General features: G+C 43.2%; 2 protein-coding genes across 2 annotated transcripts in view; one reads left to right on the top strand and one right to left on the bottom strand.

The window, feature by feature from the left end:
* The window catches only part of SMC1B (structural maintenance of chromosomes 1B), a gene marked incomplete at both ends in the record, with an annotated part of 56,770 nt that extends 45,330 nt beyond the window's left edge, over positions 1 to 11,440 (bottom strand). The window contains 6 exons of the mRNA XM_080938979.1: positions 576 to 834; positions 3,008 to 3,246; positions 7,017 to 7,220; positions 7,306 to 7,418; positions 8,804 to 8,992; positions 11,332 to 11,440. Of these exons, the coding sequence (XP_080795105.1) occupies positions 576 to 834; positions 3,008 to 3,246; positions 7,017 to 7,220; positions 7,306 to 7,418; positions 8,804 to 8,992; positions 11,332 to 11,440 (1,113 nt within the window). The remainder of the gene's footprint in view (positions 1 to 575; positions 835 to 3,007; positions 3,247 to 7,016; positions 7,221 to 7,305; positions 7,419 to 8,803; positions 8,993 to 11,331) is intronic.
* Positions 11,441 to 11,768: 328 nt separating this feature from the next.
* RIBC2 (RIB43A domain with coiled-coils 2) lies at positions 11,769 to 20,807 on the top strand (the record flags this gene model as incomplete). Its single annotated transcript, XM_080938859.1, has 7 exons — positions 11,769 to 11,882; positions 12,347 to 12,428; positions 14,252 to 14,596; positions 17,024 to 17,142; positions 18,128 to 18,355; positions 19,889 to 20,055; positions 20,729 to 20,807. The coding sequence occupies 7 exons, from the start codon at positions 11,769 to 11,771 to the stop codon at positions 20,805 to 20,807; spliced, it is 1,134 nt and encodes a 377-aa protein (XP_080794985.1).
* Positions 20,808 to 26,790: the final 5,983 nt, after the last annotated feature.

Here is a 26,790-nt window from a genome sequence, read left to right as displayed (position 1 = left end):
TACATTTCTAGTCATAATTATTTTGGTGTATGTATATTGTGATACAAGATTAGCATAACTCAATGAAAGAAATGAATAAAGATACTTTAATTGAAAGAATATTTAAAAACTGACTTACATGTTCTTGGTTAGCTCTATATTTTACTGATTAATAATTTTAATCTTGTATACTGTATTATACTGACTATTAACATATCACTGAACAGTTAAAATCATCTTAGTTTCCCTTGTCAATTAAGTCTCTTCAAAGCCACATATATCTGATCTTTACATTTATATAATATTTAAGAGAGAATTATCTCTCAAATAGTAATAATCACCTAACTTTTATTACTATATAATTTCAGGTGGACCAGGCTTTAATTTATAAATGTTATGACACTAACTATATGATGGAAAAATACCTTAGTATCAAGATTAAATTTAGATTCTGTGAACAGATTAAAAACTAATTCCTTCACTTTACATTCTAGGGATCATCTTAATAAGTTATTATGGGAGTTATCTCTTAATTTTTTTCTAATTAAAAATAGAAACTAAAACAAAAATGATTCCAGTATTTTCATTTTTTTCACCTGACTATTCTCCAATTCAATGTCTTGCCCTCTGTGTATGATTTTCTCTTCCATTTGCTTTTCAAAACTTTTCCATGCTCTATCTAAATCAACCAGCTCTGCCACTAAGGCTTGTATGCCATCTTCCTGCTTAGAACATTGCTTTTCATTGTCTGTTATCAATTTCTTAGACAAATCCAATTTTTTTAGATGGTAAGAAGTGTTTTCTTTAGCTTTAATGTACTGAGGCCTCTTCTGATTTAAAATTGCTTCGACAGATCTAAAAAGGAAAAATATTTTTTATTTTAGCATATAATCAAGTATTAATTTATTATTTTATTTATATTTTTATTTTTTGGAGTCAGGGTCTCACTATGTAGAGCCCTGGTTAAACAGGAACTAGCTATGAATACAAAGCTGGATTTGAATGCAGTGATCTTCTTGTCTCTGCCTCCCATGTACTGGACTAAAGGCATGACTATAAATCACCAACCCTGGCCAAAAGGTAACTTTGGTCAAATAATACTCAAAATTAAATTTTAAAAATTGGCTTACAAAGATTGTTATGCATATATGTAGTTGCCAGAAAAAACAGTATTATTGAGATTCTGTTTTGATTTGTTTTTTGCTGGTGATAGTAGCACACACCTTTCATCACAGCACTTGGGAGGCAAACGCAGGTAGATCTCTGGCAAGCCTGTATTACAGAGCAAGATCTAGGACAACCAGAGCTACACAGAGAAACCCTGTTTAAAAAAAAACAGCACATTTCCCCTTGAGAAACAATTTTACACTTATAATACAGTGCTTCTGTATAATGTATATTCTTTTAAAATCTATGGATTTTAAAATTACTCAGGCTAGGGATCTAGAAAAGTGGCTTAGGCATAGACAGTACTGCTCTCAGAGAGGATCAGAATTAAATTCCTCCACCTATGTTGGGTGGCTCATAACTATCTGTAATTCCATCTCTAGGAGATCTTACACTTCCAGAGGCACTTGCACTTAGTATATATATACATATATACAGATACAAACATAATTTAAAATCTAAAAATTACCTAAGCCACCACTTTCTCTTCCCACTCCACTAAAAAAGTTGTTAGATACTAAAAAGGTTAAAGTTTTAAGTTGGCTCCATTGACCCTGCCTTGAGGCTAAAAACAAAATAACATGTTCAAAAAAATGGCCCAACCCCAGACCATCTAGACTCAATAAGGTCTGGCTCTGCAATCCTAAAAAAAAAAAAAAAAAAAGTATGAAGGTCAGCGTGCCCTAAAATAGAGTGGCCTAAAGTTAAATCATGTCCAAAATAGGCAGACTGTGCCAATTTAAATAAACCAATAAAATTGCTACGCACCTGTTGCTAACTGCTTATGTAATTTTCCCTATAAATACTTCTCCCCATTTGAGTTCGGGGTCGACTCCTCTATCTCCGGCATGAGATATGTATTGTCCTCAGAGCTCTCTGATCTCCTAAATAAACCTCTTGCCTGACTGCAGCAAGATAGGCTCTTCATAAGTTCCTGGGTTCGTGTTCTCCCGATACTTGAGTGAGGGACTTCCCCAATTCAGGGATCTTTCAATACATTTGTAATATAGTTAGTGTTTTGTCCCATTTTGCAAACCATTTGGTATCTCTAACTCTCTTACATCAGTTTTTAAACTTTTGTTTAGCTTAAGGTTCACTCTTGGTGCTATAGTTTTTTTTCTTAATTTTGACAAATTCATAGTTTAACCACTTAAAAAAAGAACCCTCTGTTTCTGCTATTCAACTCTCACTTTTTCTTGCAACTATAGACTTATTAATATGTCAATAGCATAAGAAATAGCATGGAACACAAGAGAAAGGCATGATATTTATAACTTTTCTGTGTATCTAGAAGCATTCCCAACTAAAATGTTCACTTAATAAAGTTGATTTCCACCAGAGATGGTGGTGCACATTTTTAATCCCAGTACTCAGGAGTTAGAGGTTGGCAGATCCCTGTGAGTTTGAGGGCAGCCAGGGATACACAGTGAGACTATGTCTACAACAAACAGAACAAAATAAATAGAAATTTTTAAAAATCTGATTTCTAAGCTGAGAATGTACTCAGTGGTAAAGCACTTGCCTACCAAATGTGAAGTTCTAAGTTCAATCCCCAGTACTGTCTCCTCAAACATATCAATTTCTAAATGTCAATTATATTTTTCCCATTTACATGAAACACAACTGTTAGACCAGAGAAATGGCTCAGTTGGGTAAAGATATGCTGACAAAAATTGACCTGATTTCAATTCCTAGAACATACATAGTGACTTTTGCAGGTTATCCTCTGGCCTCCACATGCATGGTTCAGAAAGCATGAGCTGGTGTATAAGTATACACACACCACACATGAACACGCACACACAGATTAAATAAATACCATAAACAACTTTAACTGCTAACATATATTTTTAAAACTTACTTCAATTCCTTTGTTGTTTGCTGTAGTTGTCTAGTTAACATTCCATAATCCTTTTTCTTAGCTTTAATTATGTTTTCATGGTGAGAAAGAGTGTCTTTTACAACACTTAAATTCCTGTCCATATGCTCTAATTCAGTGTTTAAAACTTTGATTTTTTCCTCATTGTAATATAGTTGGAAAAGCATCAGTTGTATCTTGCTTATTTTCAATTCTTCAAGGAGACCTTGGTAACGTTCTGCCTATACATGGACAGGGAAGGCAAAGAGCACCCGTTTAAGCTTCTGTTCATGAATGCAACTACTGCATTAGTACACTATCTCTAATTAAATGTCATAGAAAGATAATCTCATCCCTGCTTTCTCATTCTCATTATTTGAGAAAGGAACATGGTCTCATGTGGCACAGCTAGTCTCAGACTAAAAATGACCTTGAATTCCTGGTTTTCCTGTCTATCTACCAAGTGCTAGAATTATAGGTATGTACCACCACATCCAGCCAAAAGACAGTATTCCTGAACAAAAGTAAAACTATTTGGAGGTTTCTGGTTATATTTCCAAAACAGAACAGCAACCAAAAAGATAAGTTTGCATTCATGCATTTAGAGACCAGGCTGTGACAGTGAAGTGGCACCTGCCAGCATGGGTCCTCAGAAAGTCTGACAAGTTCCTTAACATTGCTGGAATCTGCTTCTTTACCATAACTGAAAGAGGTTAAATAAGTAAGTCCATAGACACTTTATAGCAAATTATTCCAAGTAGAATTTGTTCTCTAAAAATAATTTTTACACAGATAAAACTAATAGGGCTATTAGAATTTTAAATTACACACAAAAAGAGAGAATTTTCTTAACATTTGTGCTATCAATAAAAAAAGGGGGGGAGTAAGTCACCACCTCATAATGTGAGGTCCTAGTCAACAAAGTTTCATAAGTAACTTATAAACAGAAGTCAGACCATTAAGAATGTTGTAAAAAAAATCAGGAAGCTGGATTACTCTAATTGTCTTTATAAAAACGTTTTAAGTTCTGCTGTTCTATAAGCTATTTCAGTATGCTGTGAATGCTATGTTCTGTCTTACTGCTCACCTTCTACAGATATAAAACATATATAATACATTCATAATATAAAGAAACTGAACAATATTACTAAAGAAGAATACATCCACCTTTCATTTATTTTCTCAAAGATTTACTGAGTACTACATGTCAGATTCTGCTCTGTGTGTTTGGAATATGATAGAGAATAAAATGAGATAAACCATCCCTATTCTTATAAAGCTTATGTTCTAGTTTTTCTAATAGAGGGCAGAGACTACCAAAAAAGCAAACAAAAATAAACAAGGAAGTTTTATACAGAAGTGTATGTTACAAAATAAAGTTAGTAATTATTTTAAAAAGATACTAATTTAAATGGTGCTCTGAAAACAAGTACTTAGGAAATAGTTTGGGGAAAGCTTGAGTTGCAATGTATCACCCATGTAAAAAAACCTAAGAAATCTTTGTGAGAATCCAACTATTTTCTATTAAGCTGGACATTAAAGATAATCAAAACATACAGTGTTGTCCTTTTAATTTTTTTGGAAAAATGTAGTTATTTTTCATTAAGTACATTTAGTGAGAGAATACTGATTAATATAATTATATGATAAATAATATAATCAATTTGTTAAATGTATTAAAATATTAGCTATATAAACATGAAATAAGCTTAACCAATTAAAATGTATGAATTTTAGTTTTACAAAAACAGGCCTGAAGTGGTATCTCAGCAGTTAAGAACATTGGCTGCTCTTGCAGTGGACTGGGGTTCAATTCCCAGCTCCCACATGATGGCTAACAACAGTTTGCAATTCAAGTTACAGAGGATCCATTTGCCCTCTTCTGGCTCCTACATGCACATGGCATATATACACACATTTATACAAAACACCAATGCACGTAAAAAGTAGTAAAATTAAAACATTGCTGGGTCTAGCATAGCCTTTGTGGGGACAAAGTGACATGGTTTCTGCCCCTGGGACAGGGCCAGTCAGTGGACATGGGCCTCAATGGCTGCCATGGGCATAAGACTTGTTTGTATAATAATATACATATTTTCACATTCCTTCGAGGAATGCCCTTTCTGTTAACATCAGTGACTCCATGATAACCTGAGATAGCATGAGCCCAGGAAGTATGGCTAATGTCTCAGCAAAATGGTAAACAGTAGAATCTTAAGGACAGCACTTAAGACTATAGAAAATAACTCTAAAAACATGAGTTTGAAAATATATCATTTCAGGGCTGGAGAGATGGCTCAGTTAATCAGAGCACTGATTGCTCTTCCAGAGGTACTGAGTTCAATTCCCAGCAACCACATCGTGGTTCACAACCATCTGTAATTGCCCTCTGGTGTGTCTGAAAACAGCTACAGTGTCTTCATAAACATAAAATAAATATCTTATTGCAACTATGCAAAAATATAAGAATGCAGTATGAATTGTGTAAGGAGCTTCACAGATCTAAAGGAATAGAGGCAGCCACACCGAGCCAGCTTGTCAGAAAGATACAAATCCAGGCAGATTCCTGAGTTCAAGGTCAGCTTGGGACGCATCGAGTCCAGGCCCAAGCGTGGTCAAAATGGTAATTTCAGAAAGGGGTCCCACCCAGCTAGTTTATCCTCTATGCTTAACAGAGGCAGGCAGATTTCTGAATTATTTTACAATGTTAAAAGAAAATGTGTGCTTGCTGTCTTCTAAGAACTAAGGGGCTAGGGATGCTGAGTCATAAGATACTCAAAAGAGAACCTGAAATAAATAGCTGAATTGATATGTCAATAAAAAACTGGAATTTTGGTCTGCATGAGATGAGCTAACAGAAAGGCATAGCAGTTCTTTTTTAGAATATTTTCTAGAGAGAGCTGAGCTATTTGGAGATCTCTGGAGATCAAAAACAGTTCTTCAAGAATTTTTTTCTAACAGGATTTCTGATTTTAGTCTGAAAACCTATGGAGAGAAACCATAGTTCTCTTAAGAGTTTTTCATAGCCTTTAAAGAATTTTTTTTCTAGGAATTCTAACAAGAATTACTTAGAGAGCTGACACAGCTCTTTTAGAATGTTTTCTAACAGCTATCCAGATAAGGCTGTCTCAAGAGTGAACACAGCTCTTTTAAATTTTTTTCTGGCTTTTGGATTCTGGACAGAAAACCTATGAGCTTATCCAGATAGCTTTTACAATTTTCACTAGCAGAAGGAGATGTCTCAACCAGAGAGTTTTTAGAATAGCAAGAAAAAGCTGTCTAGAACAGAGCACATCACAGAGAGCAAACAATTTGGAAAGCTATCTCAGAACCTAGGCCACCAGTTTGGACCCATGGTTGTTTCTTTTCACTGCTCTCAAACAGCCCTCTCTCAAGAACTTAGATGTAGCTCAGGCTGGTCCTTGACAAACATAAATAAAATATAATAAATATTGGTAATGCAATTTGTTATGAAAAACTCTCAGTGATCTGCAATTGCTTTTACAAGTGTACAAGAGTTAAAGACCCAAAAGTGTTGAGTACCTTTGCTGTACTCTTATAGGCAGATGTGTGTTTGATGCCAAGCCAGACATTCAGTCTCCAGGAATCATGAGATGAAATGATACCTGAATCCTGCAAGGTATCCTTTAGCTACCACACATGAACCTGAACACTCACTAAAGGTTTAAAACTATTTAACTTTAAAAATTTTTTCTACTGAATTCCATCCAGACTTTGTTTCATATTATTGATGGAATCTTTTAGTAGCCCACAGCTAATAAAGTGGGCTTTTTGTTTAATTTTTTTGAGACAGACTTTCTATGTATAGTCCTGGCTGTCTTGGAACTAACTTTGTAGACCAGACAAGCCTCAAACTATGAGGTCTTCCTGCTTCTGTTTTTTGAGTGCTAGAATTAAAGGTGTGCACCACCACGTCTGGATAATAACAAAATTTTAACATTTTTTCTATTAATATGTATTTACTAACTGGTAACATCTTCAGACACCTTACCTCTTCTTTCTCTATTTTTGCATGCTTCCGTTCTGCAGCTACATTTTTTTTCCTGTTAAAATGAAATTGTGCGTCTTCTTCAGCTTTTTGTAACTTCTTTTTCTTTGCCTCATATTCTCCTATAAATTCTCCTGAAGTACTGATTTCTTCAAAAAATTGGGTTCTCTCTTTGGGTTTTTTCATGGATATAGACTCTACAGTTCCCTATTAGTAACGTAAAGCACAACAGCATGTAAAATATGGTAACATGTTTTAAAATGAATCAAATAAAATGAGTACAACTACTTACCTGAAAAACTAGACAGTTCTGTGCTTTGACTATTATGCCTATGTTTTCCAACTGGGCTACATACACAGAACGACTCACAGGTTTATCTCCAAAATGAAATTCTGAGCAACCCCCTGAAGTAAAGAAAGTAAGCTGTTACAAAATATTTTTCTTATTGAAATGACTGGTTTTACATTAATATAACTAATATATCTATAAATAAGCTCATTTAATTACTCAACAAATACTATATACTTAATATTTCACAGTAGTAACATAAGAGTGTTTGATCTTTAAAGAGTTTATATCTTAGCCAAAGATATAAACAAAATATTCAAATAAAATAGCATGTGAGAAAGTGGTATCAGAAAGGAGTGAAGATGGAAAAGAAAGATGGTTGGGATGTTTCTGTGTGTGGGGAAAGGTATTGCTTTTTTTTTCTTGGTTGTTCAAGACAGGGTTTCTCTGTATAGCAGCTCTGGCTCTCCTGGAACTTGATTTGTAGCTCAAGCTGGCCTTGAAATCAGAAATCTGCTTGCCACTGCCTCCTGAGTGATATATCACCATGCCCAGCTGGTATTACACTTTTTATATAGTGAACAAAAGAATTTTTGTTAAAATGAAGAATTCTCACTTAAAAAGTCAAAGGCTACATATAGTGACATGGCCTACAGTTCTAGCTCCATTAGGAGGATCATTTGAACTTGTGTTAAAACACAGAGAGCCCATCGCAACTAATGCCCAAAGGAAGTGAGAAAACTGTCCAGTGACTAATACAAATAATAAAAATGCAAAACACTTAAATTATGTTTATGTATATAATTTAAGTTAGTAATAGTTTTCATTTTTAGAAATGTAGTAAAGCCAGACAAGATATTGCATGTACGCAATGACTGTACGTTAGAGCCTGAGTAGGACTGTAAGCTAAAGGTCTGCCTGGATTACAAGGCCCTGTCAAGAAAGGGAATGAGGGAGGAAAGGAAGGTAGTAATATGTATTTCAGTGAAATAGAAACAGCAACAAGAAAAAACAATAAAATATATACCTACTTTTTATAACTTTATACAGTTCAAGCATGATATATTTATTACAGATGAGATATAATAGTTTGTTAGAGTAATTCAGGGAATTCATGAATAATTAAAACATTTTGTTCAAGTTGCTTTTAGGTGTATATAAGCCAAAAATATACATGTGATAATTTACTAAGAAAACAAGCAAAGAGAAGCTGAGGAAGAAGTTGTATGATGCTTCCATGTTAGAGGTAGGCTCCCTCCTTCATCTTAAGCAAATATCCAAGTATAAAAATGCTACTTGACAGTAAGAGTATAGAACAAGTGAGTCAGCTTAAGCAAGAGTCTTAATAGGAAATAAAACAGGTTCTGTTATATGCTTTTAAGAAAAAGAAATTTTATACTCACTCTACCAGTGATTAGTAAGTCCCAGACTTCAAAGACAGACCAGGCAATCAGACCCTGAACTAAAATTCCCTCCCTCCCTCCTCCCCCCCCCTCTCTACCTCGGATAATCCTTGTGAATGTTTTCTCTTCTCCACTGTCCTCTATGTATATAATTGTCACACTTGCAGAAGAAGAAACAGGTTTTCCAATATGTGCTCCATGAATAAGTTCTTGAATGTTTTTTACTCTTAAATTAGTTGTTTTTTCTCCCATTACAAAACTAAGTGCATCCATTACATTAGATTTTCCTGGAGAAGAAAAGAGTTAAAGATTCATTCTTAAAGGCTGAAAACCTTCTCAGAGCCAAAAAAATCAAACTACCAATAGAACTGAAATATAACCAATATGTAAGTCTTGTCTAGTCAATGTTCAAAATCCATGTGACTAAAAAACTCCAGGTAGGTGGACTCTTTATTTCATGTAGCTGTGGCAGAAAGTGTGGATGTAAGGATAAAAATACATACATCAAAAATGAATTAACTAAATAAAATTAAACAAAACATGGTTCTCAGCATTCTCCCATTACTGGATATCACATTAGAGCAAATCACTTTCATAACTCCCATTTTATAGAGAAATGATCACCTCTATACTTAAACAATTGAAAACTGGTAAATGCTAACTGAATTTACGATCATCTAAAGGTATAGAATAAGACTGCTAGAATCTTCATGATTTTTACACTTGGATCTGAGCAGGGTTTCTACAATTTCTTGGTAATAATGGCTCATGGTGCCCAAACTTGGTGAGGTATGACTAGGGTTAAATGTGTGCTTCTTTCTAGGAGTCTGGAATTTTGGTTATGTGCTAGGTAAAGGGCATAGCCATCTCCCTGTGCACTGAGTCAATGACATTTCAGGTGACATTTCAACATTAGAACTTACTGCTGAAGAAGTTTATATTTTTCCACTGCTGAGTTTGCTGTATACCTCTCAACTGTAATGCATATTAACCCTGCGTAAACAGTAAGTCAAACACTGAAGGATCTAGCAAATCATTAAACCACAGGGTATTTATTCATGGAGATCTTCACCCAATGGTAGATTTGCTATATAAGGAATATTAAAGATGAGTCTGTTCTATCAAAACTATAAAACTTTAAGTGCTCTGACTAGAGACATCTGCAGTGAATGGTTTAAATACAACACAAACTATTCTAGAAATTATCATTTAGACTCTAAAATTTCCTTTCTTTGTATTAACTATGTTTGGGTTACAAGTGTTTTGTTTTGTTTTCCCAACAAAGGCCAAGGCCATTTCATTTTTAGTACTTGCTGCTGTTGGGCTGAGATGGGGTGGGGGTGGGGTGGGGTGGAGGTATGAAACATGGGACTACAGGGAAGGAGGGCTGGGCAGGAATAAGGACAGCCAGCAAGGGTTGGTGGCCCAGGATTCTGGGCTCTTGGGCCTAGTCCAGTAGGAAACACTGAATCCTCAGGCCAGTTGGACCCCCAGAACCCTGGGTCCCATTCAGGTGAACAGTGGGTAAAGGAGAGGGGGTGGGTGGGTTTGGTGGTGGGGAGGGATGCTCAATCCCCTCAGGCCAACAGGGTTACAGAGGCCCCTGTGTTGGGAGTCTGTAAACCCCACCCCACAATTACCTGGCAATAGCCAGGTATGTTCCCACCCCAGTTACCTGACACTATAAAAGGGGCTGCTTGCCCTCTCCTCTCTCTCATTCTTGTTCTCTTGTTCCCTTACTCTTCCCCCCTTGTTCCTCCTCTCCTCATTCCCCCCACCCCCACGTACTCATGGTCAGCCTCTATTTCTCTACTACTCCTTCTCTCCCCCCATCTCTGCCCCTACTACCCTCTTAACTCCCCTCACCATGCCCTGAATAAACTGTATTCTGTACTATACCATCATGTGGCTGGTTCCTCAGGGGGAAGGAATTCCCAACATGGATCCCCAGAGACGTCTCCCCTGCCTCCCCACTCCCACTCCTGCGCACCTCTGTGGAGCATACCCTCCACCACCACTCTCTTCATCTTTTTCTTAACACTCTGGATCCCCTCAGATAGATGGGGAGTGTGGAGAGGTGGGGGAGGGTTACAGAGGAACTGACTGGCCTGGGGAAGGGGCTTGGTTTCCTTAGGCCTACAGAAGTCAACAGCAGAGACTGGGGTAGTAGCTCCGTCCCCTCAGGCCAACTCGGATGGGGGAACTCAAGCCGACAGCCGGTTCTTGGGTTCCCTTGGGCTTACAACAGTCAACAGTGGAGTCGGGGAAGGAAGGGCAGGCAACAGCCGGGATGCTGGGGGTGCCCCTCAGGCCAGCAATGGGCGAGGGCAGGCCCCTGGGTTTCCTTAGGCCGTCAGTGAGCTCCCTCGGTCTAACATGGGACCCTGGGTCTCCTAAGGCCTACAGAGGGCCCTGGGACCCTCGGGACTCCAACAGTAACAACGGAATTGGGGTATGTGGTCCCGGTCCCGTCAGACCCACAGGAGGTGACAACGGGCACTAGGGGCGGCTCGGACCCTCAGGCCAACAACAGGCGAGAGTAGGTCCCGGGGTCCCTTCAGGTCTACAGCGGGCAACCGTGGCCCGTGGATCTCCCGAGGCCATGGATTTCTGGGGCGCTGGTTACCGGAGCCGTTGGGGCCGATGATACAGGTGAACCTCTTGAAAGGGCCGATGACCTGGCGGCCTCGCCACGACTTGAAATTCTCCACGAGCAGCAGCTCAAGGCGCCCCATGGCTGCGCTCCGCGCCTCAGCCGCTTCCTCGTGCGCCCGTGAGAAAAGCGCGGGAAGAATTTTCCCCCCGGAAGTCTCGCGAGACTGACCTGAGCGAGGAGCGAGGCGCCGTTGCTTAGCAACGGAGGTTGGCGTTTCCTCGGAGAATCCAACCCCTGTGCCATAGCTCGGAAAGCGGGCTGCGTTTTGGCGTTTTGGCCGCAGGGACAGACTTAATCTCAAACTTTTGTGGGCGCTGCTTCTCGGCGCTGTAGCTTGCTTGTTTCTGTGAGCTTTTCTTACCGTGTTTGTTCGGGAAGCCCCTGAAGCCCCGCGGAATCCCAGCACCATGGAGGTAGCGATGCCTAAAGACCTACAACAGGAGGCCAGCCTAGCCAAGAGGTGGTACGCGGACCTGTGCAGGCAGGGAAGGATCTTCGATGCCAGGAACAGGATCATTGGGGTGAGGCGCTGGGGACCGGACAGAGAGGAGCCAAGGCTCTCGTGGAGCCTTTATATGGAAGCATCAAGTTTGGCTGGGTGGACTTGGAAATCCTTACCTGTCCAGGAGTGTCCCAGCAGGATCCAGTTCGGGAAGAGAGACATTTGCTCTCTTCCGGGTGACAAATGCCCTGGCTAGCCTGAATAGGGTCCAGGAGGTGAGAGACCTTGCAGTAGTGAATGAGGCAGACTGGAAAACACAGAAAATGCAGTGGGATCCACACCAGCCTGGAGGGGAAATCAGAGAGGGCTTCACAGAGGAGTGATACTTAAATAATGTTGGAGGGGGCAGGGAAGGAGGGAGGAAGGGAAGGAAGGAGGGAGAGAGAGTGTAACCTGTTGATGTTGTGGCCAGATGAGGGGGGTTAGTGGCCTACTTAAATACTGATAACTGGCTCTAACCTCTCTTCTCTTGTCCATTCCTAGGGAGACACACAAGCCTGGGATGTTCAAGTTCGTGACCAGATGATTAAAGAAGCAACTGAAAAAGTTAGGCATGAAACCTTTGGTGAGCATTTTTCTAAAACGTCCATCTATCTCTTGGGGCCTTGTGTCTTCCTTTTTGCACAACTGAGGAAACCAGAACATTTGCTTTGTGTCTCCAGGGCCCTGGACTCAGTGCCCTGCATGTTTATGAGTGAGTGTTCGCGCGCGTGCACACACACACACACACACACACACACACACACATAGATGTGAGCACATACACAGAGTTATCATTTTTATGGTCTTTCTCCTTTTAAAATTTTGCAATTTCTTGTGCTCAGTTAACTTAATCAGCATATTCTTCCTCTCAAGAAAAAGAAGTCATTGAATCTTAATGTACATCTTAGGAGATACATTTTAAATAAAATTAGCACCGTTTTGTGTTTTCTTTAAATTTTTTTTCTCTAAAAAGGAAAAGCTTTAAATACATATGTATACATTCTCTGCTTCAAAAGTCAATGCTGACCTACAGAGGACAGTTGTTGATATCAAGTGACACGTGTATGCTGAAGCATGAATTAGTGCACACACACACACATGCACACACACATGCGGTTATCATTTTAAAATGCCACACTTTCTCCTGCTCAGTTAACTAAATGAGCCTGTTCTTCCTGTCAAGAAAAGGCAGTTGTGGGTTTTAAGTTCTGAATCATCTGGGTGATTTACATGGCTTTCGTCATGTTCTAGGTCCTAGATCAAAATTTCAAACAGAATCCAGTCTTCCTTTCTTGGCTAGCAATTTCACCAACTGTTGAATGTGTGCTTTTTAGAAGTCCAAAAAGCTAGACATAGGACATTTTAGAGATAAATGGGCTACCAGCTTAAGTCTTTAAACATGATCAGAAAAAGGCAAAATCTGTTGTTGGTGAATAATGTTGAAGTAGTTGGATTATGAGGGAAATTGCCTTTTTTATATCATTTTACATTTTCCAACCTTTTCAGTCCTGTTTATTTTTATTTATAAAGGAACTCAAACTTAGAACACCAATGTAACAGAGACATGCAGCCGCCACCAGGTCCAAGGTCAATATTTTGCCATGTTGGCCTCTGGTATTTTCCTTTAAGGTCCTGAGAACTGTGTTGTGTATAGCACAAGTGCCCCCCCATTACAGTTTCCCCCTTTTTCCTTCTACAGAAGTGTGCATTTCCAATGTGATTTCCAATGTGTTTATGCTTGTCCTGTCTATATAACCACAATGATAGGAACTTGCTTTTGTGTGTCTTTGTGTCTATATGTTTTGTGTGTGTGTGTGGTATGCACATTGTGTATGCAGGTCGCACAGAAGCCAGGTAGACCAGGCTGGCCCCTGTCTTCCACATTCTAGGACTGAAGGTGTACACTACCACACCCAGATTTTTAAAGGTTTTTTTTTTTGTTGTTGTTTTTTTTTTTTTTTTTTTTTTGGCAAATACTGCTGCAGCGTCCACGTGTTATGTCCTTTGTGCACACATGAGAGACACTGGGATCTGGGTCAGATGCTTTATTAGCAGTGTATAACATTATGCTTCAAATCTCAGCCTCACCCCTCACATCATTATTAATGCAGCCATTGGCAACCTTTTAAACTTTTTTCCTGAAGTTCATTAAATGTATCCCTTGAAAGGCTAATATTACTTTCTAAGTGTGTTTCCCACTTGGGTTTCTTCACAGTGATGTGCCTGTCCCGGCCTATGCTCATTTTTCAGTTGGTTTTCCTGTGTATTTACAATCAGTTTTTATATATGAATACTGCTCCTTTAACGGTTACAGTTTTGGAACCTTGTCTTTAAGGCATGAAAATTATTCTAAAGTAGATTCATTTTTACCCATTGTGGCATTTCTGAATGCTGTGTCTTTCCTAGCTGCTGAAATGAGGCACAATGACAAAGCCATGTGCATAATGCATGACCGGGAACAGAGGCACAGGAAGCAGCTGTGTAGAGCTATCAATGACTTCCAGCAGAGCTTTCAGAAGCCAGAAACTCGCCGTGAATTTGATCTCTCTGACCCCCTGGCCCTTAAGAAAGAGCTTCCAGCCCGGGTTTCAGACAACGACATTCGGAACACCATATCAGGAATGCAGAAGTTCATGGGAGAGGATTTGAACTTCCAAGAGAGGAAGAGGTTCCAGATGGAACAGAACAGAGAATGGTCTCTGCAGCAGCATGAGGAATGGGAGAAAGCCCAGGCGGACCACAAACTGGCAGGTAATGAAAGTGCGGGAAGCGTGATAGTCTTTCCAGCAAGTCACCCTCTAGCTCAGTTTCAGTGAACACTTTTCAAAGCCCTACTAACATTATAAAGGTCAAAACCTCAGCCCTAGGCGTCAGCATCCCCAAGTGTGCCTCCACGGTACAGGGGACGTGTTCTGAGCTTGCTCGTTATCCTCATTTGCTTTTTATTGCTGTGATAAAATACAGTCCAACCAACTTACACAGGACACACTCCATCACTGAGGGAAACCAGGACAGAACTAAGTAGGGCAGGCACTGAGGCACGGCCTGCTTGGAAGATGGATAAAAGTGTAGAGAATCTTGTAAGTCTTCTAGGTGTGGAAATGGAGGCTCCATTGAGTACTTTGGGAGCCAAGTCGTAGGCCCCATGCTAGCAGGTCCACCACAACTCTCTGGACCCACAGAACCTCTGGATTCAGACATGAAAGAGCCTCTCCAGGAGAAATGAAAAAAAAATAAAAGCAGCACATTCTGCCTCCATGGGGGTGCTCAGCCCCTCCTAGGCAGGCAGTCACAGCAGTATCTGGTCCTCTGGGTACATTTCTAGTGACTGAATAGGGAAGAGCAAATCTGAACTAAGTGGGAGCCACTGACTTCCCCTTCTCAGCTGCTCCAGTCTCTGTAATAATTCAGTTCCTTTGCTCAGCTCGGGCTCCTCCAAGCCTCCTTTCTCCCTGGTGGTCTTCCCTCCCTCCCAGACTCCTCTGTCCACATGTCCTAGAGTTGCTGTGGCCAGCCTGGCCCAGGGCTGTCACGCTCTCCTATCTGAAGTCTGTTCTCAGCCTCTTTGATACACACATTTATTTGGCTCCCAGGCCAGTTCCCTCCCTGGGCTGCTCATTTAGACCTGCTCCTCCTTCAGCTCCCTCCTTGCCTGCCAAACCAGAAACCTGGGAGGCAATCCTGACCTCACCTTCAGCCATCCTCAACTGTGCCCCTTCTACCTCCTGCATACACTTTGAACTGCTACCCGTTACCTGCCATCCATCTGCTGCTACCGTGAGACAAGCCATGGCATTGTCTCACCTGGACATGCCTCTGCTAACGGCTTTGTAACTGTTTACTCTCCTTTCTAGTTCACTCTTAACCATACAGGCAGAATGAGGCTTCTCGTGTATTGTCAAGTCGAGCCTCACCATGCCCATGCTCTCCTCCCAGCCCAATCTATCTAATGTCTTCACAGGATGTAGATAAGATTAAAATCATCGCACAGGCTCTCCGTGCTGGGCTTTGGCCCACCTGGACAACATCAGCTTATTCATGGCATTTCAAATGTTTTGGCTCTTTTACTTTTAGATTCTATTGTGTCTCTCCCACCTCAGGACCATTGCACCTGCCCTGACCATTTAAACCTTCAGATCTAAATAAACAAATTATCCTAGAGAAGCTGGTTCTTGGTCCAACCTCCCAAGCCAGGCATTGCCTATATCTTTCTCTCCCCACTCCCTTCCCTCTATAGACTATCACCCTCTGTGTATCTGTTTGGGGGAGGGTTGTATACTTTCACGTTCCATGTGTGCGTCCTGAGCAATATGGGACCCAATCTGGGATCTTCATCACCCTCTGGTACATGCCAGATTAACAAATGAAGAATGAGCTGAGGATGTAGTTATGCAGAGGCCGGAAAGTCAAGGCTAAAAAGATTGACTGGTCCTTTGGGACTGGGGTGTATGTAGGACTGTGTTGGAGCAACTAGCCTAGCATGTGTGAGGGCCTGCACCCCCAGCACAATGAAGAGTCCATGTTCTTCCATTTTGGAGTTATGGGGGAGCCCCTCAAAGCACAAGCACAGAAAGCAGAGGCTGCTGGCCAGTGACTTTCATCCGTCCATTGCACATGAGCACTGTGCCTCACAGGTGAGGGCGGGGCACAGAGGTTAAGCGACAGCTGCTTCTAACAGTGCTGGGCCATGTATGGAAGCCTGTTCTGGCCACAGGCCTTTATACATCACTCCCTTGATCTTCATCCTTCCTTGACCCCTTCACTGGCCTAGCAAAGTTCTGCTGCTACTCCACAAGTATCTGTGAACTGGCACTCTGCTCTGGGTCTTGATTGGTTTCTGCAGCCTTTTTTCTGGGTTCTTACCACTTCTTGCCTTTGTCAGGCTACAACTATCTCCTGATAGACCAGAATTAACAAGGCCTAACTAATCTACCTCAGGACTGCTGCAGACATCACCAGTTCACACCAAATATCATCAATCCATGGGGATTGCTAGTACCCCTGTTCACAAAGGTGTAGGAGCTACCCTAAAATCTCCTAGAACCTGTGAGGCATAGAGTCTGTCCCTCCACTCAGTCCCCATTATCTCCCATGGTAAGGAATCAGTGTGAATCACCACACCATTGGGGGTGCTTCTAGTCGGCATGCTCGGGCTGATGGTGTCTTGTCTCTTGGCAGAACACCTCCACACTCAAACGAGACTAAAGTTCAATGAAGCAGCCAGAAACTTGCAGAAGCTAGAAGTCTCCACCAGGAAGGAAGTCTGTGCAGCCGTGAAAGCGTTCAACAAGAACCAGGTATGCACACCCTGAACTCAGTCTGAAGGGAAGGACATGCACACAGCAGCTTCCTGGGGGGCTCTGGAATTTTGAGGGGTTCCAAAACCAGACCGCTCACACACTAGCTGTGTCAGGACTCACCCCGTGATAGGTTGATGAAATCTGATTTGGTCTGTCTCTCAACTAAGAGCGAAACCTATGAAGTTCTCCATGCATGAAGCTGTAGGGCCTGGGGAGGGGTCACTTATTAAAATCTTCTGAATGAGGATGAGACCATCTGCCCAGATGAACCCCTCGGTCTGGTCTTGTCTCAGCCTTACAGGGTCATGTGCTCAGTAGTCAGGCAGTCAGTGTCCTTGTCCTAAGCAGTGCATCTCATGGTCCCTAAAACCTCCTCTTCCCAACCATCAGCTTCTCCACACACTTCCTGTCCTCCAGCCCCTCCTGAAGTGGCTCCAAGCTTCTTATTCCTTTGGAAACGGCTTCCTTCTCTGTGGTTTGTTTGTTTGCACATGTGGTACCATTCCTGGTGATTTACCCTGTCTCTAGACCCAGCTGACTTTACTTCACATTTACTCTTGTTTTGTTGTTGTTGTTGTTGACTTACTTTACAAATCACACAGACCCTCACCTCCAGGCTTTGAATGGACAGGAACTCCATTTGAAATGGGGACCATGCTGAAACTGTCAGGACTGCTGGGGCAGCAGTGTGCTTCCACCCTTAGAAGCCACACTGTGTTGGCTTGTTGTGTACAGGTGTCTAAAGGTTTTAGGGACCATGAGATGCACTGCTTAGAGATAAGCCAGTGAGGCAGTGCCCTGCTTTAACAAGTTGGGATAGAAATCCACAGTTGTACACACTGCTGTGGGGGAATGACCCAAAGCCCAGCCACTGCCCAACAGTGCTCTGATAACTAGGGTCCCCAGCCTGCAACCAGGGCCCAGATGGGAGCTCTTGACCTTGCAGTCACTCTAGCATATTCTGAGGACCTTCTCTGCACAGGTTGTGGAGTTGGCAGAAAGAAAGAGGCAAGAGAAGCAACAAGAACAAGAGGACAACATGACTGAGATCACCAACCTGCTGCATGGGGACCTGCTCTCTGAGAACCCTCAGCAGGCGGCCAGCTCCTTTGGGCCTCACCGTGTGGTCCCTGACCGCTGGAAGGGCATGAACCGGGAGCAGCTGGAGGAGATCTGGTTCACACAGAAGCAGCAAATCCAGGAGAAACTGGTGAGTCTCTCCCGGGCCACAGAGCCACCTCTGCGCCCCCGAGCTGCCCACACATCCAGCTCCTGTGTCAGTACTCCCTCTGAGAGATGCCTCTGCTGCAGTCTTCACTGTGGTGAGGGAGAACAGCCAGAAAATCTGGCTACATATGGAGTGTCTAGCAAATGTGAGAGAGGAGTGGAGGGTGACTGCAGGCTTTTTGGAGGATGGAACGATCTACAGAGACAGGAAGCTGGGACAAGGGGCAGGCTGGGAGGATCAGGGAGCCTACAAGTACAGCTTTGGATATGTTAACTGCATAATGTTCATTAGGCATCTGTGGGGTTAGGTTTGCCTGATGTGGCCAAAGAAACCCAAAAAAGTACCAACTCTTAACATTTTAAGCAAGGTAGAATCTGTCTGTGTCTCAGGCTTGAATAACTCTGTGGCCACTGTGTTCTGTCATCTTTGATTTTCTGGTCCTGTCCTCGTGTATAATAGCTGTTTAAATGCCAGACATCGCATCCATGAGCAAACTGTAGAGAAGGGAGGATGACAATTTAAAGGAATTTCACAAGATATTTCTAGTCATGTTTTATTGGATAACATTTAGAAAGTTAATCTGATTATAAAGGACAATGGGAAATGTGTCACTAGCCCTTTTCTGTCAAGGACGAGGGAATAATGGCTACTGAGGGCTTGGTATCATTTTCTGTCTACAATTTCCAGGTAAAGGGTAGGGGGCAGGGGGAGGGAGGGGAGCTGAGAGGGAGCAGGTGTGTGATCGGGTCTCAGAACAAGGTCTAGGCTAAAGCCTTAATGTGGGAGTTGTTACAAAGAGCAGCAAGGCAGCAATCCTGGATTCCCAAAAGTAAGGCCACGCCTCTCAGGTGGCAGGTAGCTAAACCGGTGTAGGCTGACTTTGGGTCCTGACAGGAAGCCATGCTGGATACCCCTGCCCCTCTGGTGTGGATGCACATCTTTCCTTCAGCCTGACCCACCCTGCTGCTTCTTCTAGATTATTGTAGGAAGTTTGCTAGCTGAGCCCTCTTGGGAGCCACTTCTCCTTACTGTCCTCTGGAGGGCTCCATGCTTGGCAAAGAAGGATTCTGAGTGCATGTCCAGGGCTGAAAGACAGGTTATTTAGAACTAGGCTATCCCTGACACCCCCCACGGTGACACTTTTGGCCCTGAGTGAAGCTTGTGTATGTGTGTTCAGGGATTCTACAAGCGATCCCCATGTTGGACAGCTTGCTGGGACAGTATCTGGTTTTGCAAAGCCAGCTGGGAACCCTCCTTAGAACCTGCCAGGAATCAGCCTGGCTGGGAACACTATGGAAGGCAGGTCCCACTGCTCCTTTAGGAATAAGAGGGTACCAATGCCATTAGAGGGCAGAAAGCAGCCAGACCACATAGGACAAAGGCAGGGTGGTCACCTCCTTTCCCCTTCTCCAAGCTTCAGTGTCCCCATCCATAAAAAGATGCCAGGCTTCCCAGATGAACCTCCAAGGCTCCTGGGCTGAAGAGAATGTAGTCAACCCCTCTTCCTGCCCTCAGAGGCTTCAGGAGGAAGAGCGCCAGCACACCATGGACTGGGACCTGCGCAGGATCCAGAAGGCTCATGCCAGCCTGCTGCATGAGCGGCAGCAGCAGCGCTTGTTGCGGGAACAGCGCAGGGCCCTGGACTGCAGCAACCTCAGCCTCGCAAGGGAGCAGCATTTACAGTGAGTGCCAGGGACCCCAAGTGGAGAGTAGGTGCACCTTATGTCACATGTCATGGGAAATCAGGAAGGCTTCCTGAAGGAGGCTTCAAGGATGAGCCTTGGGGTTCATTAGTAAGTCATTGTTTGGCATCTCCAGGCAGAGAGAAAGAGGATTCCCGGGCTATTTCACATCATGTCAGTCAACTAGATACAGACAGAATCCCAAGAGGATTCTCTGGGGCGGGTCCATGCCAGATGAAGTAGCAAGTGAGCACCACATAGGCATTCGCCACTCAGCTGTTCTATTCTTGAGTCCTGAAGGGGACCCACGGGGCTGCTCCAGTTGGAACTCCGTTACCACTGGGTCTGACAGTTGTCATGGCTTATACTGGGGCTTAAAAGGAGCACTCAGACGTGACCTGACAAGAAACAGTCATATTCATGTGGGATGTCACTGATACCATGAGTTACACACACACACACACACACACACACCATGTGAGTGCTGGGAACTGAACCTGAGTTCTCTGCAAGCACAGGTGCTCTTAGCCACTGAGCTCTCTCTCTCTCTAGGCCCAGGAAGCTTTTGTTTTGAGCTTGTCGTTAGTGTTGGAACAGCTTCTGTAGCATTTGGATAAAATGTTCATGAGCTTTACCCTACATGCGTGCTCATCTTTTTTTCTTTTGTCACTAGGAAAAAAATAATGGATGCCGCCTCCTCAAGTCAGCCCACAGAAGACTATTTCTCACAGTTTAATACAAGAAGCCGCTAATGGAAAAGGCTCCTCTTTCCTTGTTTATAGTAGTGTGGTCCCTGGAAGTCACACTCATTTCAAAGTGAATCTGCTCCTTGGTCTGAACATCCCCTCATGGGCCTGTGTACACTAGGCCAGGCTCTGCTCTGTGAAAGTCTCTAGCAGCTTTGGGTGCTGAGGACATAGGGCATGTGAACCCTTCTACAGAGGCTACACTGAGGGCCTGTGTGCTGCTCTCATTCCCTAACTCTGAACATCATAGGCGTTGTTCCCTATGCTCCATGAAGCACTCCTTCCTTGGATTCTCACAACAGGAACCAATCCCCTAACCACTCTCCTTGTCTGGTGGGAGAATCCGATTGAAAGGAACACATCTGGCTTATGGTGGTTCTCCCCCCCCCCACTCCACCCAGAATATGTCAGCACTCAGGATTGAATCCACCAAGTCTGGCTGTTAGCCTTTTCATCTCCCTGCCCCTGTAACAAAGGCCCCAGGCAACAGTGTCTTCTATAAAGCATCCGTTTTTATTTCTGCTGGTTGGGGGAGGACCCAGTGCCCTCTACTACTTATTCTGCCTCTGGTGCCACTACGCAGCTCCCATCCTAGGGTCTAGGCCTCTGCTCCAGCTTGCAGCCTTGAACCACATCCTGTCACCAGATCCTGGGCAGAAAGCATTACCTCCCTTCAGGGATGCAGTCCAGAGGTGCTCATTTCGCCTCTGCTCACATCTCCACTGTCTGGAACTCCCACCAGCAAGAGTGCTTCTTCTTGGTCCAGATATCCCCAGACTGGGACATTCAAACCAAGGAGACCTACACGTTTGCTCATCACAGAGGCATTCTCTGGGAAATAGGCTCCCACTGACACTCCCACCACTGCTGGGCTTTTAGAAAGGTTAAACTGCTTGAACTGAGGTCACCAGAGCAGTAGAGCAATGCACACTCAAGGCTACTTTGCCCACAGTTATGAACAGGTTTCCTAGAAGGCCTGTCCTTTAAAAACTCCCACCCGAACCAACAAGTTCAGTGGTAGTGACAAAGTGGCTCACAGTGTTTGGTCAACTGCAGGACCCACCCACACTTTTCTACAGGTTTCACTTTGGGTTGTTCCACACAGCCTTGTGTTTTCCTCAGGGACCACCCCTATATCCTGTGAATGGCTCCAGCCACAAGGAAACTAAACTGCTCTTCTTTAGAGCAATGTGCAATCCTGTGATACTGACTAAAATGTTGTCAGACACCCATGGAAACCAAAGACTCTGTCTGAGAAGAGACCAGGGCCCAAACCCTTCAGAGGAACATGTGGGCTACACAGTACCGTCTATATACTTGGGTGGCCCCACTGCTAAACCCAGGGTACCCACCTCTAGGATCTACCCATCATTTCTAGAGCAAGAGCTTCTGATCCTAAGAGTGCATTGTAAGACAAGAATATAGGCCAGGAGCTGGAGAGATGGCTCAGTGGCTAAGAGCTCTGACTACTCTCTAGAAGTCCTGAGTTCAAAGTCCAGCAACCACATGGTGGCTCACAACCATCTGTTAGGAGGTCTGATATTCTCTGCTGGTGTGCCTGAAGACAGCTATGGTGTACTTAACATATAATGAATAAATAAATCTTTAAAAAAAAAAAAAAAAAAAAAAAAAAAGGCCAGGAAGAACGAGTGGGTGTGGGTGTTTTGGAGAGGGAGCCTTGAAAGCGATCCAGCAGACCAAAGAGTAGACCTCTCTAGTTCCTTACAGTTCGAGGGTTAGAAGTTTGTGATGGAGGTGCCAGGAAGATAAGGACACCAGTGATGTTTCAATATGATGTAATGACTTCATGTTAACAATTCATTTACAATTAATCCTATTTCCAAGTATCTTTGTAAGGGTTTTTATTGTTGTGAAGAGACACCATGACTAAGGCAACACTTATAAAAAAAAAACATTTAGTTAGGGCCAGCTTAAAGTTTCAGAAGTCCAATATCATCATGGTGGGAAGCATGACAGTGTCCAGGCAGACAATACTGCAAGACCCATGAGTTCTACATCTTAATCCAAAGGCAGTCAGGAGAGACTGGTCTTTCACAGGCAGCTAGAAGGAGGGTCTGGATCACACTGGGCAGAGCTTGAGCTTATAAGACTTCAGAACCTACCCCCCCACACACACACAGTGACACACTCCCTCCAACAAGGCCACACCTGCTCCAAATAAGGCCACACCTTCTAATAATGCTAAGCATTCAAACATGGGACTCTATGAGGGTCAAACATTCTAACCACCACACCAAGTAAAGTTACAGTCTGAGCTTTTGGAAGGTAGAAAAACAAATACATCACGTCACAGAATAAAATGCCTCAGGGGCACATGGGTCTGTCAGTGATTCATTGGGAAATGTTGGTGCGCAGGCTAAAGAAGTCTGCCTGGGACAGCATTCTGTTGACAGACAATAGGCAGCCAACTGAGGTGGTGGGTCCTCCCAGTTTTGAGGGTATGGTGGTTTGAATGAGATTGGACCCACAGGCCCATAGGTGTGGCCTTGTTGGATGGAGTAGGTGTGTACTTGTTGGAAGAAGTGTGTCACTGGGGGTTGGGCTTGACTTTTCAGAAGGTCAAGCCGGGCCTAGTGACTTACTCTCTTCCTGTTGCCTGTTAATCCAGATACAGACCTCTTGGCTTCTTCTCCAGCATCATGTCTGTCTGTACGCTTATATGCGTCCCACTATGATAATGGACTAAACCTCCGAACCTGTAAGCCAGCCCCAACTAAAAATTTTTCTTTATAAGAGTTGCCAAAGTCACTGGTGTCTCTTCACAGCAAGAGACGATGTAACTAAGATTGGGAGGGGGGGTTACAGTGAGAACTGGGGTTGGGGGGAGGCTATGTCTCTTTATTCCATAAGCACCAAGGCCTCTTCAAGTCTAAGATCTCATGACAATCCCTAAGAAGGAAATGCCCTATGACCCAGTGGAAGATTTGAGAGTAGATGTTCATTCCTGCAGAGGAGTGCAAGGTCGAGTCACTCGTGAGCACAGAAGACTGCAGTCATCAGCAGTCCTAATGTCTGCACGCAAGGACTCAGGGTGCAGAGATGTCGTTTGCTACCGATTTCCCATAGATCGCCGTTACGTAACTAATTATGTCTGTATGCCCCCAAAAGGTGAGCCTCGTTTGAAATCCCCCTTTAGTACCATTACAGGAACCCTCTGCTGGTGGCCACCAGCACAGTTCCTGTGGTCCAGGGCAGGAAAAGAAGGGGAGTTTGCTAACCTCAGGGCTTGGGATACTACTTTAGTCCAGCAGCATTTTGCACTAAGTGATTTCCCACAGCTGGAAACTAGACCCAGGGCCCAGAGTAGGAGCCCTCTACTATATTTCCAAGTAGCCTTTTAGCGTTTGTTTTTTAATTTTATCATTAATATTCTATTATGAAAAGCTTCAAACACAGAAAAGCTTTTAAAAATGTACAGTATGCACACACCCAAAGCCTACATCTACAGTTAATGTTTTGCTTTCTTTGCTTCATCTACTTCTTGAAATGCAGACGTTTCAAATGTGCTTTATGCTGCCAGGAAAAGGCAGATCTAAATTCTATGTGATGGCATGTACCCATTGATCCCAACACCACACAGTGAGACCCTCTCTCAAAAAACAAAACACCCCTTTAAAATAGGAGCTCAGAGGGCTGGAGAGATGGCTCAGAGGTTGGGAGTGCTAACTGCTCTTTCAGAGGTCCTGGGTTCAGGTCCCAGAAACCACATGGTGACTCACAGCCGTCTGTAATGGGATCTGATGCCCTCTTCTGGTGTGCTTGAGGACAGCTCCAGTGTACTCATATATAATACATAAATAAACCTTAAGAAAAAATAGGAGCTCAGAAAGGTAAAGTAACAGTACCCGGAAGTCATCTTAACTCATGTGAGTGACCCACGAGCTCTCAGAAGCCTGCTCGGGAAAAGCCTGCGGTACTTTCGTTGATGATGCCAGAACCTGAAAGTGACTAGTTCAGTGTAAACAGATGGGAAACCACAGACACCAAGCAGTGATGACTCCCCAGCACTTAAGAGTAAGGACCCGAGGAAAACCCATGCACATCACTAAGGGAAAGAAGCCAAATACAAAAGGCTCCATGTTGTGTGGCCTCCAGTGAGGCCCCATGAACGTGGAAAGATATAAGTGGTTGTGAGGTTGCAGTGGGGAAGAGAGGAAGAGGCAAAGAGACAAAAGATCCGAGGGCCATGATCAGTCTGTATGATGCTCTAACATGGAGCCTGTGTTAGGCATTTCTTCAAGCCCAAAGGCTATCTAACTTTCCAAAATGACATCTAAGGTCACTAATAGCCCTGGCTACAATGACATTAGTAGGGCCATTAATTGTAACATGTGTGACACCCATATATAAGAAGACTGCCAGAAACCCATGAGTCTTCTCTATGATTCTGAGGTAGTAAGGAGAGGGTGATGAGGATAGCAAAGGTATCCTTGGCAACCCAACCTTGTTTCCAGTAATCTTAGGAGCTCTCCACCTTAAAGGCCTCCACTCAGGTCAAGCAGGGTCCTTGAATTCATTACTGAAAAGGACTGTAGTGTGAGTTAGAGTGAATCAAAGGAACATTAATGAGCTATTGTGAGGTTGAGAGAATGCCCAGACATTGAGAGAGAATTAAGGAATAGGGCACTACATAGTCAAGCTATACAGAGACTCAAACCTCGAGACTCACCCACATGTATAGCTGTCTTACTAACAGCTAGCTATACATGCCAAGGGCCATGTTGATGTCTGTGATGTACTGCTGCCCAAAACCAGGTTGATGTCTGTGATGGGAGCTGCCACTAGAAACCATGTTGCTGTTTGTGATCTGTGCTGCCGCTGGCTGCTGTGGTCAGGGAGGCATCTTTTGCAGTGGTGTTGATGGCTGCAGACTCTGAGAGACATTGAAGGCTTCTGGGCACCACCTCCTACCCCAATAAAACTCTCCAGCCGTGAAGCTAAAGAGTCCTTAAAAATTGTGATAAAGATGCTGAAATGTAGATCTTGGCAATTGATAAGATTATAGTGGGGGAGGGGGGAGGGGAGGAGAGGGTGTATTCAGTTTTCTTTCAGGAGCTGGCCCCTGGGAGGTTGACCAGGCCCTGAAGAGTATATGGAAAACATAAATTTGGCTTGGGGGGGTGTTTGTTTATAATTATATTCTTTCTTATTTTTCTATTTCTCGTTTATTTGAGGGGGACACAAGGGTAGGCAGGTGGATATGGGATGAATGGGAAGCCAGTATAATCAGGGTACATTGTATGAAATTCCCAAATATTGTTTTGGGGGGAGGAATAATAGCTGCACATGAGATTTTGTGGCCTTTAAAGTTGAAAGGATGTAATAACTGGGTTCAAAGTGAAAAAGCATATGAACCCACTTACTTATTTTTCTTAGGTTCCTTCTGCAAATAAAATTGTAAGGAGGCTTTGTGGGGTACATTGTTGGGGTATAAGCAAGAGAGAGGAGGTTTGAAGGGACCCAATTCAAAGATCTTAAACATTCTGGCTCTGAGCAAGCCCAACCTACTACTGCTTTTTTGCATCCTGCTGGAGATAGACATCTCTTGGAAAAGAACAATGTCTCTGTATGCAATATTCTCAGTTGTGTTTACACTCAGCAGGAAACTAGGTCCTGGATGAGGGACTTTGTTCCCTTCTCACACCCCTGTAGTTTCCCATGTGTCTCTGCACTGCCTTGTGGTCCTTGAGAATTCATGCCCCACAAGCACACTTCTCTGTGGTCCCAGAACACCAATTTATTCATAGAAGAGAAATCCCCAGCAGAAAACCTAATTCAATAGTGTCAAGTTGGTTTTGCCAGGGTGAGGGACTGACTGGAAAAAAACTGGCAGCAACAATTAGACAGTAAGAGAAATTAGCCCTGGAATAAGGCAGGCACTGCTCTGTACCCACAGTATTCCTAATGTTAAATTCTCCACATTAACCCCCAAAGAAGGCTCATGTGAGGGCATTACACACAAGAAACC

This window comes from Micromys minutus (assembly GCF_963924665.1).
Source record: "Micromys minutus genome assembly, chromosome: 27".
Classification (NCBI taxonomy): domain Eukaryota; kingdom Metazoa; phylum Chordata; class Mammalia; order Rodentia; family Muridae; genus Micromys; species Micromys minutus.
Note: the sequence above shows the minus strand (reverse complement) of the source record. Positions and strands in the feature narration are given on the sequence as shown.